Consider the following 18773-nt stretch of genomic DNA (forward strand, 5'->3'; position numbering starts at 1 on the left):
AGTGAATACGCCTTGGAGGCGACATGAGAGCTCTCCAAAAGCTTTTCCATGGTTGGCAAATGTGCCTTCAAATTTCTTAGATATTTTAACTGATAGATTAGAAGGGACTTTCCCTATTTATTTCTTAGATTAGTTTGAGATGTTTTTGAGTGTTGAATATCTCTTTCTATGTTGATATTTTGCTTTGTATATATTACTTAGTGTAATGGATAGTTGTATTATGTGAAAGCATTGTTATTCTATTGGATGTTAGATATTATTTGCTTTCTATTATTGTTGACTGCTGTGGGTAGTTCATAGAAGTTTTTGTAACTTCACAGAATTTATTTTGCATAAGACAATTATATTAATAATAGTTTTAAGTTAGGATTTTTGGAGGATGATTGGAAACATAGTGACATTTTGATTCTGAAACCTTACTTGAAATTATTCATTGATATGATGGGTCTGTGCAAAGTGGATGCATAAATGATAGGCATTAATTATTCGTGCATATATGTATGATGTGTTCATATCGATGGTTTCAGCAACTAAGAACGTAATTGCTGATATGAACGGCAACAATTGTGAAATATTGAATATGAAGATTCAATATGTGCTGGAAAAACAAGAAGCATTAGAAGCTCTTGACCATGTTATGGAAGATCTTGAGGATGTTGTGCGCCACCTTGAGCTGGTAGAGGACTGCTTAACGGCATGTGAGCCGAAAATAGATATTTGCAATGCTGGTTCTAGCTCAGAAAGGGCTTTGAGCTCTAAGCGCAAGCGTATTGATTCGTTCAATATGTGGGAATGCAAAGGATCAAGTCCTTATTGCAAGAGATCAAGAGTTAACCAACATAAGAGAGGAAAACGTCCTCAAGTGAATAAAATGTCAAGGGTGAGGTGTTACAATTGTGACAAGAAAGGTCACTATGCTCACGACTGTCGTGAGCCAAAGAAAGTAAACACCTCTTGTACATTTGAGAACTTTGCTTATATATCAAGTTCTGTATTATTGGCTGAATCCAATCCTTTGTGGACTGTAGATTCAGGAGTAACAGACCATGTAGTGAAGGATAGAGGATCCTTCGTGGAATTCCGACGAATACCAACTGGAACTAAGTGGATCTATGTGGGAAACAACTCCAGAGCTGAAGTTAAAGGGATTGGCACCTGCCAATTGAACATGCGTGGTGGATGCAACTTGTTCCTACATGATGTTCTATATGCTCCGGAGATTCGTCGAAATTTTGTGTCTGTTTTGGTGTTGGTTAAGCTTGGTTTTAGTGTGAACTTTTGTAATAGCGGTGTAGATTTGTATTTGGATACAAACTACTATGGTTGTGGTCATTTTCTAGATGGTTTTATTGTACTAAATGTTGACTGTAGTGATGTCAATATTTGTTATTCCCTTGTTTCACACCTTCTACTTCATATGATAATGATGTGATTATGTGGCATGCTAGACTTGACCATATTGACCAACATCGTATGAATAGACTGGCCAAAGAGGGCTTATTGGGCAACATTGAAAAAGTCGATTTGTCCATATATGAGCATTGCCTAGTAGGGAAAACGACAAGGAAACCATTTAGAAAAAGGTAAAAAAGCTGAATTTCCTCTGGATTTAATCCATTTTGACGTCTGTGGTTCAATGAATGTGAGAGGAAGTCATGGGGCTATTTATTTCATCACTTTTATAGATGATTATACTCGATTCGGATATGTCTATTTGATTTCTCATAAATCTGAAGCATTAAGTTGTTTCAAAAGGTTTATGAACTTGGTAGAAAATCAAATTAGACAAGAAGATAAAAGCATTGTGATCCGATCGAGGTCGAGAATATTTATCTGATGAGTTCAGAAAATTATGTAATGAAAAAGGAATAGAAACACAGTTGTCTATTTCGTATACTCCTCAACAAAATGGTGTTGTGGAAAGAAGAAACATAACCTTACTGAAAATGGTTAGGTCCATGATGGCGTATGCTAACTTACATATCACTTTTTGGAGTGATGCATTGTTAACTGCTGCCTATATACTTAACCGGGTGCTTTCCAAATTAGTTAGTTCAACTCCATATGAGTTATGGACAGGTAGAAAACCGGACTTAAGTTTTCTTAAGCCATGGGGTTGTGCTGCCTATACTCATGAGTCATCTCACAAGTTTGGGAAATTGGGTCCTAAAGGAAAGTAGAGTATTTTAATGAGATACTCCGAACACTCGAAAGGGTATGTGTTCATAGGTGAGCAGGAAAGTGGGAGTATAACTGAATTCAAATCACGGGATGTCACATTCTTAGAGAATGAATTTCCTAAGAAGGGTGAAATAGGGGAAGATTACCCCTATTTGAAACCTTGAATCAAGATAATGATATTAGTGGAGTTCGTCCAAGTGGGAGTAATATGAGAAGTGATGAATTGAATTCAACTCATTCTCGATTGCAACCACATGATGAGACAACGTTATCATTATCTAATCTAAGTGGGAGCATAATGGGGAATGATGTGCAAAGTGTACAATCTCCCATACGGTGAACAAGTCGCCAAACTATTCCCCGTCGACGTTTTGACATTGAAGGGGAAACTTTTATAATTGCTTCGCAAGATGAGGATGAGCCAAGAAATATTAATAAGGCTCTGAATTGCCCTAGTAAGGAAAAATGGATTTATGCAATGAAAGAGGAGATGGAGTCAATGAATTCAAACCAAGTTTGGAACTGGTTGATCTTCCAATAAGACGCAAAGCTATTGGGAACAAATGGGTTCTCAAAATAAAGCGTAAAGTTGATGGCTCGATATAAAGGCATAAGGCTCACCTTGTGGCGAATGGGTATAATCAACAAGAATGAATTGATTATGAATAAACATTTTCTCCTGTAGTGACATTTACCTCGATTCGCATAATTCTAGCAATAGTGGTTAGTATGGATTTTGAGTTACATCAAATGGATGTAAAGACTGCTTTCCTCAATGGAGAATTAGAGGAAGGAACATATATGGAACAACAAGCTGGTTTCATAGTGAAAGGCCAATAAGAAAAGGTATGTTGACTTTTGAGGTCGATATATGGCCTTAAGCAGTCATCAAGACAATGGTATATACGATTTCATAATGCCATAATGGCATATGATTTTACAATGATAGATGCGGATAATTGTATATGTATCAAAAGATCCAATGATCAATTTGTGATCATATCATTATATGTTGATATACTAATTGCCGAAAGCAATATGGAGCTTGTCAATACTGTCAAAAGTTGGTTGTCTTCCAACTTTGAGATGAATGATATGGGATTGTAAACTCATAGACACTCCCATTGCAAAAGGTGAAGGATTGAGCCATAGACTGTGTCCAAGGACTCCATAAGAGAAGGAACAAATGAAACATATTCCTTATGCTAGTGCTGTTGGGAGCTTGATGTACGCTATGATGTGTACAAGACCTGACATATGTTATGCAGTTGGAATGGTGAGTAGATACCAATCCAATCCTGGTCCAGCACATTGGAAAGCCGTTAAATGAATACTAAGGTATCTAAAGGGGACTGCTGATTATACGCTGAGTTATTATGGAAAGGATCTGCGACTCTAAGGCTATTCTGATGCTGATTGGAGATGAGATTTAGATGAAAGAAAATCTACCTCTAGGTTTGTTTTCTTACCGAATAATGGCATCATATGTTGGAGCAGTAAGAAACAAAAATGTATAGCCTTGTCCACGATTGAAACTGAGTTCGTGGCATTATTAGCAGCAATATAAGAAGATGTTTGGCTTAAGAGATTTTTTGGATTATTTATGTGTTATTAGAAGTGCTGCAGATTCATTGTTGGTTAACTGTGATAGCCAAGCAGCAAAAGTGTACACCAAATATCCAAAATATCATGGCAAGACCAAACCTATAGATACCAAGTATAACTTTTGTCAAGGATATGATTGCACGAAAATATGTGAACTTCGAGTACATACTACGCATAGAATGGTAGCAGATCCTATGACAAAGCCAATACCTAGAGATGTGTTTTTGTGGCCATATGAAATCTCTAGGATTGCGTAGAGGCTGATGTACTGAATATTGTAATTTCCTAAGTGTTCACATTTGATGAATTTGTGTTTTCATCATCAATGCCTATGAATCTTTGTTTGATCTTTATGCATCTTAATGCTCAGTGCATTACTTTAACTTGAGAAAGTATGTCGGACAGATATAAGATTAGCCCACTCACACGGGTAATCGCCTCTATTTACTGTATGATAAATAGAGATGAGACTGTTTTTAAACTTATTATCTAGGTGATAATCGATACCTCAAGCTTAAAATACGTATGTCGCCTTAATTGGGTGTTAAGATGAGGATATAATACTTACTACGTCCAAAAGTAAAATAACCCACATATTTTACTTTATCTGTCTATGATGCCAGATGTGAGTTCTGATGAATTTTGTGAATGAGTAGATATGTGAACTCAAGTTAGACATCGGGTATGTCTGAACTATCATCTGTACGGTATTGAAAGTGTAGACATACGCTCCATGGGAAAGGAGTTAATACTGTAATACGTATTTCATACTACGTATGCATGAGACGACCAATAAGAGTGGCAAAAGTTTGATCTCAACTTTTATGTCGTGTGAGACTCTTGAGGAAAAGAGTTCCTCAATTTTTTAGTCCCCTCATGACTCTTACTTATTCTCAAGATTTTTATTTAATGTTTGCTATCTTAGGATGTTGCCAATGATCATGAGTTGATTCGATCTAATGGGACATTTCTAGAAAAGCAAGCTGAACTGAAATTGAGAGTTTGAAGGAAAGAGGAAGATCGAATTTGGAGAATCACATTGTGGTTTTGTATTCACTGGTTAACCAATTATGACTGTCTTTGGGATAATCATAATTGTGAATACAATATATATATATATATATATATATATATATATATATATATATCATTGTTTAAAAGAGATCAAGAGAGATATAAATGTGATCGATCGATCTAGGGTACTGCATACTAAATCTACTCAGGATGTGATGCCCATTATGAGCTACTATATATTCCTAACAGATATATGGCAACAAGCTCTCTAAGTATGCTGGTTGCACGGATTATTCACCGGTATGAATGTTGAAGAGAGGTAAAAGAGAATTTTGTTCAGCCCACCATGTGCGAGTGGGAGATGATGATTTTTAATGTTGGGCTTAAGGCCTGTCCGCCCATGTTGGGCCTAAAAGCCCGGCCCACAAGAGTAGGGCCCATGGACGAAGGGGCACGATCAATTGTTTTTTAGAGGGACATATATAAGGGAGGAGAGAGAGGGAGAACGTACCTTTTTGGCATTAACGTACGTACGTCTCCCTCTCTTTCCAACGCTCTCTCTCTCTCTCTCAAATAGAAGAAACAGTAAGCACAAGGCAACTTTCTTCTCCCCTTCCAAGCGAATTGGCATCATCGGATCGAACATGGCCAATTTCTCTTCCTCACTTCAGCATTGGTGTTTAATCTGTGGCTAACAAGGTAAGCTCGAATCCGTGGTGTGCTATAGGATCGGTGATATGTGATTTTCCCGGGTTTCGTCTTCCACATTCAGTTTAGGGGTTCGATTTAGTGTTGAATCCGGTTTTTGGGAATCCGTTAATCCCAACACTAGCTAATTTGGCCAACGAGGATACAACTCTTACAATCACTGGAGCGCAGGGAAATCGCTTTTGGGTGGTGCGATCCCCGATTGCTCAGGAGAATGGTCTCCAGATATCATACTTTGAGAGGCTCAAAGAATTTACACCGTACAAGAACCTCGACCCTGCATTCATTGCATGATTTGGTCGTTAGCTGGAATCAGATGAAACTGACAGCTGCCTGTCCTATTGAGCATCAGTTGCTGTTGGATACAATCTCTGGCTACTTCAGAATGCTCTTGATGTGCTTTTTTTTTTTTTTCTCATTTTCCATGTTTGAGCTGAGCCGCGTGAGAAAGGGATAGAAACCAAGCAGGTTGGTTTTTTGTTTGTAATTCAGTTGTAAAGTTCATCTTGAATTTCACAGCTTCTCTTCTCCAATGCTTGAGTCTCATTTAATTAAATAGCTATTTCCTTCAAAAGTTTCTCCTCGAGTTCTCCAGAAGCTGCCGGCACCTAACGCCCCCATCTTCAAGTTGTTCGATAAACGATGTGATACATGTCTCAGGCCTTCGAGCTAGGAATTGATACTGCAATGTGGAGGAACAGGGAGATTGGATTGATTCATGGAAAAGATCATGGTACAATTCTGATGGCACATATGATGCACGCACTTAGTTTGAACCATCAACTCTCGTGTTAAATTGGAGTGCTCAGGATAAAAGATTTAAATCAACGGCCACTTTTTGTTCCTCTCCCTCTCATCTTGAGAAAAGTTACCAGCATCTGCTCTAACATTCCCATACTGAAATGGAGATCTAAATGACAGGGAGGATAAGCAGAAAAAGCTAACAGACACCAATTTTTTTTTTTTTTTAAAGAAATTCTAGGAAAGTCACGAATGATTTTCGGACATCTTACCAGTTCTAACGAAGAATGACAAGGCACGGGCCGTAGAAATATTAACAGCTGATATCCACATTAAAACCTCTGCTTCAACCCTTTTCTTTTACCTTGAATGAGCTCAATCACTGTCTTTATGCACTAAAACTTCTGATTCATAAATGGAATCACCTTTGACCAAAGACGTACATGACTAGCATCACTAGCTGCATGCTACATTGTCCAAGCAGCAGTTTTCCAGTGACAAAATTGCGATATGATGATCTGCATAATGACATGTCGTCAGTTGGGGCTAACTTGTCGGAGATGATTGCTTCAGCTTTGCCGGCAAGATTGCCCCGGCTTCATCTGCTATGCTTTTCTTCTTCGATGCTTTATGCAACAAAAACAGTCATAGGAATGCTCAACAGAGAAAGCACATAAACGAATGGAACCAATCGATAAGTATTTCCCTCAGCAAATGTAATCAGAAGCATCGTTCGCGCTGTTTAAACAAATCGTTGTTCCCTTGCAATTTTGCCACACGAGGATCCTGCAAGCCCTGCAGTGCAAGGCATTTACATGTATAAAAGCATAGGACTTACATGGACATGAAGACCGAATACATACGAAAGAAAGTACAAAGAGGATGGCCCTAGCTACAGCGCTGATTCTCCCATGATTTTTTTCCGTGCAATATTTTACAATATGCAAAGGACAAAAAATGAAAAGAGTAGGAATAATAATAAAATGAAATATACACGAGAGTCAATTAAAGGATTGAAAAATTCATGGGAAAATCATCCAAACAGCACACATCATTTTTTTCACTATTCCATTATCATTCATTTCAATATATAAATTTTCAAGTGAACATCACACATATTATACCAACAACATGCCATCATTACAACATATTACGATGTGTTGTTGTATTAAGTAAAAAAATTATCGCAAAAGTACATAATTGTGTGCACACTGCTATAATTTAGAAGCACCATACTTAAAAATAAAAATAAAAAATACAGGTCTTCTTTGATTTCAATTACATATTCGGTGACTTCTTAATTATTTATGGATTAATATCATTAATGATCCTTTGGGAGAAATTACGCTGGCACTCACTACTAGGACGGCGATGGAGACCATCGTTGTTGGCCGCACGAGGGCAGGTCGCCCTCATCATCAATGGCCTCACCATCGATGGAGCGGTGGCGGGGAGGGCCAACAACATAAACTACACCTAAGTTATATGCGATCCCTCTGAATTTCTTTATTATTAAATTAGTAATATTATTGCATTCTTTAAGCTCGATGAGTTTCAAGATAACTACTATTTTTCCATCCTAATATTGTTTCAAATTCATTATAAGAGTTTCTATCATAATTGAGATGGCGAATAACTTATCTTGTTATTTTTTTTTAATTAAGAATAGACAAAAATTGAGGAGTGACGAATCATTAAAATAATACTTATCTATCAAATGCATACCATGTGATATATATATATGTGTGTGTGTGTGTGTGTGTGTTATATAAATGTCATGTGATAATGACACAAAGCAAGAATAATGTAATAAAATAAAATAGATAAAATTTTGAATAGAGGCTTGAAACGCTCTAATTTTCTTAAATAAGGATTTCAAGTGAATATTATATCAAATAAGGGCTTAAAGTGATCAAATTGTCTCAAGAAAGAGTTTAAAGTGGCCAAATCGTCTAAAATAAAGACTTTCGGCCCGTTGGTGACTATTTCAGCCATCAGAGAAGGGGTTATTTTAATCAAAACAATTCTAAGTATTTTTTAATTTTTTTTTAATTTTTACCTTTTCTTTTTCTTTGTCCTCTTCCCTCCATTGGCTATCATCACTCTTGGTCGATGGTCAGCAGAGGTTGCCGGCCTCAGGCAAGAGCTACCCTTGTTAACGTCAAGCAAGGATCACCCTCGCCTAGGCAGGCGACAACAACCCTCCCTTGATCTAGCCAGTCCAGGTGAGGGCAATGGTTGCCCTCACCTGAGTTCGGCGACCTCCGCCTTGGGCGGTGAAGGGAAGAGGGAAAAAGATAAAAGATAAAAGAAAAGGAAAAGGAAAAAATTTTAAAAAGTAAAAATGAAAATGTCCTTTGGTCGGCGATGTTAGACTATTTTTTGAGATTGATATGGTCACTTTAGGCTCTTATTTGAAAAAAAAACAATGATACTTTAGATCTTTACGTGAAATAAAATCCACTTGAACTCCTTATTTGAGAAAATAAGAGCACTTCAAATTTTTATTTGGAATTTTTCCACTAAAGATAGATAGATAGATATAGTGATTTGATATATTCATTTAAGGTAGTTAGCATTGGAATCCAGCAGCTAGTAGGGCGACTAATTCAGTCCGAGAAAGATCTTGTCGGATTTTTGCAGAAGCGTGTGTGTGTGTGCAAGTGTGTATTTGTGAAATATGGGTGGATATAAGTGGACTACAATGGCAAGGAAATATGAAAAAAACTTTATTATGATAGTTGTTATTACAAAGAGGGGAGTATTTCTAGTTTTTGGCTACGTAGAACAACATCTGCTAACTCCTATTTATAGGCGTGAATTCACCGCCTTCTCTACCGACTTTGAGTACAAGAATCAATATAAAATTTCAGCTTGCGTTCTTTAGCTTCTGCTCGTTGCAGCTCTTTTCTTCTAGTCAAAGTCCAAGTTGGACTTTGCTTTCATTTTCTTCTTTCTTCCAATCTTCTCGTTCCTTCTTCCTTATTCTCCATTTTTCTATATGATGCAGCTCCCAGCCACTTTTGTTGACTTTCATTTTCCTTTTGCATGAAGCAAATTGTTGCTGCCAACTTCTTCCTTCTCCATTAAGTATACTTAATTCATAAGCAAGTATGATGCAAACCTAGGGTAGGCTTTCTCAAACAGCAGGATCGGGAGAGTGACTTGCACACAAGAAACGGGACAAACAGAAATTTCAACACTGCACAAGCTCAGGAGAACAGTCGTATCTTTGTCGATACAGATCGGATCGACCTGATTCCAAAGCCAAATGAACAAAGACTTCTGGATCTACAATTTCTCTGTTTTTGGTTTTCTGAAATAAGCACTGTAGGATAGTCGAAATTGGGTTGGAAGTAACGAACAGAACAGGAAAAGACAGAGACTCCGTTGGTTGCTCTTCTAGGCCTCCAACGAAGTTGAGGGGGCACTAATTCTTCTAGATCGATGACTGCAACTCTTCAAGGATGCATATTTTGAAAGCTCCGACTCTTCAAGGATGGAGTGAAAACTCTTCTAGGTTTTCAAGGGGATGGACTCTACAAGGTTCACGATACTTGCTTCAAAGCAAAGTTTTTTTTCATTCATCAAAGGTCGTTTGTCTTCTACAAGAAATTGGGCTTATATCATCAAATAAATAAAGATAGAGCATTGAAACTAGGAGAAATAAAGGAGCATTGAAACTAGGAGATATAGTAAAGGGCATGGAAACTATAAACTAGTAAAAGCGTCTCGCGAGCTTCCAAGGTGTCTTTCAAGCTTCCGGGATGGACTCAAGATGTCGATATAGCTTCTCGGTTTCGTCGAGCTTGAATGCGGGCCGATCTTTTTGGTCGAGAGAGTTGGTCTTTAATGCGGGCTGCATCATCCTCCCCATCTTTAAAAGAATTCGTCCTCGAATTCTCGCCATCATCATCAGAAGAATCTCCCACCCTACTAGGTGCCAATGTAATCTTCTTGCCTCCAAATTCAAAAGAATATGTATTTCAATAACCATCATGCATAGTCTTCTTATTGAATTGCCATGGTCGACCAAGAATAATGTGACTAGCATCCATCGGTAGAACATCACACCATATCTTGTCATTATAAACATAATCAATGGATAGATTGACAAGGCATCGTTTTGAAACAGTTACCTCAGCACCTATCTTCAACCACAACATTTTATAAGGCGTAGGGTGCGTTTTTAATTCTAACTTTAGCTTGTTTGCTGCTACTTCAGAAATTATATTCTCACAACAACCAGAGTCAATAATTAATTGACACACCTTTCCCATGATTGTGCAAGCATAATGAAAAATATTGGTACGCAACCACCTATCTCTAGTGTTGTCTCGAGGAGTAAGAAAAATTTTCCTCACCATAAGAAGTTCACCAGTGTCAGCATGCACTATTTGTTCATCATCCGCAGCTTCTTCATCATTTTTCAACTCCTCTTCAAGCGGATTCTCAGCATTCTCATTAGAATCATCATCCACCAAAAAGGCTTTATCGGCTGGTCGATTCTTAATGATTCGACAATTGCTAGCGCGATGACCCAACTCCCCACAAGAATAGCAACATATTTCCGATGTAGCAAGTTGCTTCGAAACATGGGGTTGAGTAGAAGGCTTACTAGCAGATTGCTGTCTCTGAGAATGAGAGCGCTCCATTTTGAGTGCCCATTGGTGTGCATCTCCTAAGTCCCAAATGTCGAGGACTTCCAAGGCGTCTTGAATGTAAAATTGAAGACCGTTCAAGTATTTGTTCACAAGCACATCCTTTGGGTCCTGGATATTGTTACGAATCACCAACTCATTGAATTCATCGGTGTATTGGTCCACCGTTCGTGTACCTTGTTTTAGATTTTGGTACCGTTGGTAGAGCTCTCTCTTATATCCTTTGGGAAGAAAATATTTTTGAATCTTGCCCTCCATCTTTCTCCACGAAGTGACTTGTGCTTTGCCAACGGCTTGGCGAGTTTGTTTTTCACGTCTCCACCAAGCAATCGCCTTGCCTCGGAATTGCATAGCAATGATCCCAACTCAATGATTCTCCGGAATATTTCGATGCTCAAACACCTCATTCACAAGTGTTAGCCAATCAACAATTTCATTAAGAGACTCATTACCTGTAAATTCTGGAACATCTTTCTTGACTTCCTTTTCCCAATCTGGCTCACGAATATGTTGTAAACGATGTCGAACATGCCTTCGACCGTGAATAGATTGAACACTCTCCGAAGAGGAAGAGTCACCATGGGAATCTTTAGTCCTGGAATGGGGGTGGAGAATTATTTGCTTCAGCCCTCAATCGTTGAACTTCTTGCGTCAATTCGTCAATTTGTTGTTGCATATTCTCAGCGAGTGTGTGCAATTCATTGAGGGGAAGGGTTCTGCTGCCACGACGCCTAGCTTGTCTTGGAGGCATTGTCCTCTCCTCCTAAGCTCTGATACCAAATGATGCAAGCCTAGGGTAGGCTTTCTCAAACAGCAGGATCGGGAGAGTGACTTGCACACAAGAAACTGGACGAACAGAAATTTCGACACTGCGCAAGCTCAGGAGAACAGTCGTATCTCTGTCGATACAGATCGGATCAACCTGATTCCAAAGCCAAATGAACAAATACTTCTGGATCTACAATTTCTCTGTTTTGGGTTTTCTGAAATAAGCACTGTAGGATAGTCGAAATTGGGTTGGAAGTAACAAACAGAACAGGAAAAGACAGAGACTCCGTTGGTTGCTCTTCTAGGCCTCCAACGAAGTTGAGGGGGCACCGATTCTTCTAGATCGATGACTGCAACTCTTCAAGAATGCATATTTCGAAAGCTCTGACTCTTCAAGGACGGAGTGAAAACTCTTATAGGTTTTCAAGGGGATGAACTCTACAAGGTTCACGATACTTGCTTCAAAGCAAAGTTTTTTTCATTCATCAAAAGTCGTTTGTCTTCTACAAGAAATTGGGCTTATATCATCCAAGAAATAAAGATAGAGGATTGAAACTAGGAGAAATAAAGGAGCATTAAAGAGATATAGTAAAGGGCATGGAAACTATAAACTAGTAAAAGCGTCACGTGAGCTTCCAAGGTGTCTTTCAAACTTCCGGGATGGACTCAAGATGTCGATACCGCTTTTCGGTTTCGTCGAGCTTGAATGCGGGCCAATCTTTTTGGTCGAGAGAGCTGGTCTTTAATGCGGGCAGCTTCTCGGTTTCGTCGAGCTTGAATGCGGGCCAATCTTTTTGGTCGAGAGAGCTGGTCTTTAATGCGGGCTGCATCAAAGTGTCGTCTAGTGTAGTATGGATCACTTTTTTAACAGATCTGCAGTGAAGACAACTGCTTCTCTTGGTCCTTCCCCTGCTCTTCACAGATAGATAGAGTGATTTGATATATTCGTTTAAGGTAGTTAGCGTTGGAATCCAGCAACCTATGGGGCGACTAATTCAGTCCGAGAAAGATCTGCAGTGAAGACAACTGCTTCTCTTGGTCCTTCCCCTGCTCTTCACAGATAGAGTGATTTGATATATTCGTTTAAGGTAGTTAGCGTTGGAATCCAGCAACCTATGGGGCGACTAATTCAGTCCGAGAAAGATCTGCAGTGAAGACAACTGCTTCTCTTGGTCCTTCCCCTGCTCTTCACAGATAGAGTGATTTGATATATTCGTTTAAGGTAGTTAGCGTTGGAATCCAGCAACCTATGGGGCGACTAATTCAGTCCGAGAAAGATCTGCAGTGAAGACAACTGCTTCTCTTGGTCCTTCCCCTGCTCTTCACTTACACTGTCCAAAAGAGAAAATTCCAAAAAAGGTTTCAACCTTTTTCTGCAACCTCCAAAAGTAAGTCCATCATTCTTGATCTTTCGCTTCTTCCCATTCGCCATCTGAATCTGATCACACATTGATATCATGAAGGCAGCATCGTGAAGTTTCCTTTCGAATTTGCCTCTGCTCGACCTTCATTCGACCTTTTCACTGCTTCCTTTCGAATTTGCCTCTGTTCGACCTTCATTCGACCTTTTCACTGCGTTGTTCGAAGGAGAGGAAAAAATGAGGGCTCTTTTTGTCGTTGTTCCTCTGTTTTTGGCATGGAAACTGCTTGATCGCATCCTCGGTTTTAAGGAAGAAGATGGTCATCACCATCGTCAAAGGAATGAACCAGAAGCAACGAACCGTTCACAATCCTTTGACCAGATCACCCCTGAAAGTGAGCCAAATTTGAGGAGGACTGCTGGGGGCTCATCTCAGTCTTCTCATGTCACATCTCCTTTCAAAGCAGTCCCTTCCGGTTCTCCAAAACCATCCCCTTCTGTATCAAAGCCATCAACCGCCACTTCTAGTGACCCATTTGTTTCCCCGGCCAAACCTGCGGCCATTCCGGCTTACTCGAATCAGCATGTGTCAAAGTCATCTCGATCTTTGAATAAGCCGTCTTTACCTCACTTGGTACATCCTTCTCTTTCGAAAACATACCTGCCAACTTCATCTCCTTTCAAAGCAACCCCTTCGGCTACTAAACCATCCCCTTCTGTATCAAAATCTAGCGATCCATTTGTTTCGGGGACCAAACCACCACCAACATCCACTCACTTGAATCAGAATGTAGTAAAACTGCCTCGGCCTTCCGATGAACCATCTCCATCTTATGTGCATTCTCCTTCTTCGTCAGGAACAACCTCTCATACCCCAAAAACACGAGAAAGTTCTGCTAAACAATTCAAGCCAGTCTTATGTACAGTTTCCCCAGTTTTGCAGAATCAGCAGAAGGAGACTGTTTATGTTCAGAAAGATACTTCCCCTATTTACAGCATCCCCAAGGATATTGAAGATTTGATAAAGCGAGACATTGTGCCTGGCGTTCTCCAGAAACCACTATCTCCATCAACATATAGGGATTATTTTGCAGCTCTTCTATATGCAGAGGACTTCTATATGGAGGTAACGGCGATGCATGACCCTTTTGCTGTGAAAATTAATGGTTGGCGATAATGTTAGTGCCACATGTGACAATGCCAGTTTGGTAGAGAGGTTGAAATCCTTCTATCCATCCTCCCAATCTTTTATGACTACTTGCAATGTGAGAATGTAATCAAGTGTGGTGGATGAAGCCGGTAGCAGTACTTGTTAATTATTGCTTGCTCTCATATAGGTTCATTAGGATAGCTGCCAGCCACTGCAATGTCATGACCTCATTTTTCAGAGAAATTTTGACTTGGAAGACCTGGAAAAATCCATGTTGATATGGAGTTGGGTGTGAAACCGGTGGAGTCTATTTTAACATGGTCATAGTGACACCCACAATATTACCCAAAACAAGCATACGCTTCATTTTCCCAAGGATGTGTAAGCATTTACTTACCGGGTCAGGCTGAATGGTGTCCCCAGATTTTGTGTGCGCTCCGAATGCGTTCGATCCCATTGTACAATCAATCTTCCAAATGGTAACGACTGCAAATAGATGGTTTAGAGAGGCGAGAGAAGAGGATATGTGTCAGAGGATATGCAATAAGGGAAGACTAGTTATGGGAAGAGGCGTTGACAAGTTCAAATGTGCAACTTATGTAAGCTTGACACATGTAGTTCCCGTGTCTATGCCACGAGATGTTATGAGTATCACGGATTCTGGATCACTTTGCAAGATTTTAGATCGGTTAACTGCTCGTACTGTGTGGCGGAGACCTTCATAAGTTACTGGCCATGCTTACTTCGGATTCCCAAGTTGGAAAGCGGCATATGATCTTCTCATTTAAATGTAGCATGCTAAATTTCTCTGTTGATTTCTGTGTTTAAGTAATCTTCAGCTTATTCGTGGCCATGGAATTAAAATTTTAGTAGAAGCTTCTTGATCTGCAATATTGGGCTATTTAGCAGTGGGGTGTGGACAATTTGTCTGCTTTGTCGCACATTCCTGATTAAGAGAGAAGCTCGTCTCAGCTTGTCTAGAGCATGCAAAAGTGACCTTCAACGTTCAAGTGAGGAGATGTGACTCTGATGAGGGCGAAGGTCAAAAGGGGAATAAAAAGACTAAGAGATCAAGAAGGAAGGTGACCACAAACAAGCCTTGAGGATCAAGGTCTTACTGAGGATTTGCTACGAAGTGTAGCACAATGCATGCAAAGTTTAATATCTGTTTTTTTATTTTTGTCATGTCACTTGCATATGCAAACTTCGAGGTTGATCGAACCTATTTGTTGATGGATAATCAGAGTTGTCAAGCACTCATGCCCCATTTCACCATGCTTGCTTTTTTCAGGAGCAATGAAATGACCTGCTTTTAAGATGAAACTTTGGTTATAAATGCAACAGTCTCTGATGGAGTAGGAATTTGAGTTACCTTTACTGCTGTGAAGCATCATGTATTGTAAACTAATTCATTTTAAGATGACTCTAACACTTTGAGCAGACGTAGGTCTTCCCTGTGAATAATTCAGGATTTGCTTTTATGATGGTCTAAAATCATTCTTGTATTTGAATCAGAAATGGACTAATTTCATTCTGAAGGATGTCACTTTGGAGCTGGATCAATTGACTATTAACAAGAATATAGGGGACAATGATTTTTGTGGGGAGAAAGTCCGTGTAACTTTTGTCAAATTCAAGATGGAATCCATACCAGAGCATCGACCCTTCCTTCTATCAAGGGATTTTGTTTTTGCAAAGCCCCTGGACAAGAGCGATACACAGTTTCAGGTTAGTCCTTTTCAAGTACATTCAAGATTAAATTAAGATGTTAGTATTGTGCTCTGTTTAGAAATGTCATATTTCACCTCCCATCTGTTTGCTGATTGTGCTTTTGCATCTGCTTTTTCTTCATTGATTTACTTTTTGATGATAATTGAACGGCCATACAGTGGCTCCAATTTTTTCGATCATCAGTGAAATCTTTCTGATAGTTGAGCGCTGAAAAATACAGCGGTCTTCATGTTAAGATCACTTGATTATGATATGTTCGCCAGGAATCTTGTTTCAGTGTGAAGTGTGGCAGCTTCCATGAAGGCCTACAAATGTCTGCACGACTATCTTCGCAGATGCATGCCACCCACTGACAAGCATAAGCATGTGCACGTGCAAAACCATGTCCTTGCGTGTGCGAACACACACCAACGCCTCTCTCAGAAATTGTTCTTTCCCGAATTTGACAAAATTCTGGTTACTTTATATTTCGAATTGCTATTCCGTCCATGCAACGTCTCAAATTTGAGGGGCTGGAACAAGGAAGGCTTGTATTACTATAGAGGAGGCATTTAGTTTGTACTGTTTCCATCGGTAAGAAATAGATGCAGACTCTTCTGCTGCTATTCTTTTGCAGAGTCTTGCAGCAATCTCAGTTAATTACCTTCGTTTGATGCATAAAACGTTTAGTTGAGTGTCATTTGTACTCCTTCTTGGTATTAATCTTCTATTTCGAAAAGCAGGGTTTTGTATATCGAGTGAAGAAGAGTTCCATCGTTTTAGCAAAGTTTGGAGATGAATTTCACTCCCAGCATCATTCAAGCAGCAGATACAACATCAGCTTTTCTTTCAATAGAGTTTGCTTGAAGAGAGCTCATCAAGCAGTTGAAGCTGCCACCGATCCTTCATTCCACAACTTCCTTTTCCCTGAATGTCCAGTCAGACGTGATTCGTTTGCCTTGCCATCTTTCTATTTTTCAAATGGCGTGCACTTGGAGCAAAGATCCGCAATCCGTCAGATTCTAGCTCTCAAAGGTTCAGCACCATTTCTCATGGAGGGTCCTCTTTGTACCTGGGATCAAGGCCTATCAAGGGCTGGCGTAGTGGTTAGGGAAGCTGTGTGGCAAGTATACCAACGCTCTAAAGATTCTCGGATTCTTGTGGCTGCGCCTATAAATAAAACGTGCGATGCTCTGATGAGAAGCTTGAAGGACAAAATCCCAGATTCCGAAATATTTCGAGCGAATGCTGCTTTCCGTAAGATAGGTGTCGTGCCTGATGACATTCTCCCTTCATGTCTTTATAAAGAGGAAAGCGAGTGTTTCGCTTGCCCTCAACTCCAGGAACTCCAACAATTCAAGGTAATATTCTCGACTTTTGTGAGTAGCTCCAGGCTACACAATGAAGGCATCAACGCAGGACACTTCAGTCATATTTTCCTCATCGATGCGTCGTCCACTTCTGAGCCAGAGGCGATGATTGTGCTAGCTAATTTGGCCAATGAGGATACGACTGTTGTAGTGACTGGTGCGCAAGGAAAGCGCTCAGGGTGGGTGCGATCCCCAATTGCTCAGAGGAACGGTCTCCAGATATCATTCTTCGAGAGGCTCAAAGAATTTACACCGTACAAGAACCTCGACCCTGCATTCATCGCCCGATTGGACCCTAAGCTGGAATCAGATGAAACTAACAGCTATTGAGTATCAGTTGCTCTTGGATACGAGCTCTGGTTACTTAAGAATGCTCTTGATGTGCTTTGTTTCCTCATTTCCATGTTTGAGCTGAGTTGCATGAGAAAGGGATACAAATTACGTAGGTATCGGTATGTATACAATTTGCCCCTAATAAATCAAGCAGTTGGTTTTGGATATATTCCCAAACGAGTGGTTCTATATTTTTTGAATTTCTAAGCTCATTCGAAAATGAAAAAAAGGATTAGACATATTATGTGTAATTTGGTTAAAAGGCAAAAGTGATGTTTATGATATATTTTATGTATAAATTCTGGATGAGGCATTTACTACATTTTAAATATTTGTAATGGCATGTAAGGCATTTTCGGGAACGATTTATGAGTTGATTATTGTGAAATAATTTGAGAAATGCTTTATGAAAGAAATTGCAAAAAAGATATATGTGTTGATTTGTGAATCTCATTTATGAAATGTATTATATTGTAAAATTGTATATATTTGGTATTGTGAAAATGACTTATGCTACTGATTCTGGATTGGTTTTTTGGAAAGAATTGTTTGTGAAGGATATACGTTTTGGCTTTATTATGATCTATGAGATGGATTTTGAATTTGATTTCCGATTTTGGAGGATGATGGTTTGATGCTCAATATCACCGTGAACACGATTAGGGGTTTCTGGGTATGTAAATTGTTTTTTAGGTATCCTTCTAGGTCGAGTCATCAACTAAGGGAATCTTAGTCGCCTTGTCAATGGGGCATTTTGTTGTGACCAAGGTTTGATATTAAACAATAAATTGGTTAATGGAATGGACTATTAACATATGATTTGATGAGATGGATCCATGTAATATTCTACTAGTATGTGATATGAGATTAATCAATGGAATAAACCATTGATATATGAATTGATAGGATTAATTAATTGACTGCACCATTGATATATGCTTTGATATTACTACTGAAATAAGTATTCTTGATATGTATAAAGCTTTGTTGAAAAGATAAAATTCGTTTTTGATATTGTACATATGTTATACTATGGATTTGAATTAAATGACTCTCGGTATTGTTTTGCAAATATGCATAGTGGGCGTTTGATCTACTTAGAAGAGATATGTAGTACTTATTGAGCTGTGGTAGCTTATCCATTCATTTCAAATTCTTTTTTCAAGTTTGTA

At 39.1% G+C, this 18773-nt stretch overlaps 1 protein-coding gene across 1 annotated transcript; it reads left to right on the forward strand.

The window, feature by feature from the left end:
- Positions 1–12573: 12573 nt before the first annotated feature.
- On the forward strand, positions 12574–17801 carry LOC104428812 (probable RNA helicase SDE3). The gene is made up of 4 exons (XM_010041750.3): positions 12574–13066; positions 13142–14164; positions 15704–15916; positions 16642–17801. Exons 2-4 carry the CDS (start codon positions 13277–13279, stop codon positions 17596–17598), a joined length of 2058 nt encoding a protein of 685 aa, XP_010040052.2. The 5' UTR covers positions 12574–13066; positions 13142–13276; the 3' UTR covers positions 17599–17801.
- The last annotated feature ends 972 nt before the right edge of the window (positions 17802–18773 follow it).

This window comes from Eucalyptus grandis, chromosome 10 (assembly GCF_016545825.1).
Source record: "Eucalyptus grandis isolate ANBG69807.140 chromosome 10, ASM1654582v1, whole genome shotgun sequence".
Taxonomy (NCBI): Eukaryota; Viridiplantae; Streptophyta; class Magnoliopsida; order Myrtales; family Myrtaceae; genus Eucalyptus; species Eucalyptus grandis.

Excerpts from the sequence above, each read along its gene's own strand:
- LOC104428812 (XM_010041750.3), top strand. The coding sequence starts at position 13,277 with ATGAGGGCTCTTTTTGTCGTTGTTCCTCTGTTTTTGGCATGGAAACTG. Across the intron at positions 14,165-15,703 it reads CAGAGGACTTCTATATGGAG|AAATGGACTAATTTCATTCT; the intron begins GTAACGGCGATG and ends TATTTGAATCAG. Across the intron at positions 15,917-16,641 it reads AGAGCGATACACAGTTTCAG|GGTTTTGTATATCGAGTGAA; the intron begins GTTAGTCCTTTT and ends TTCGAAAAGCAG.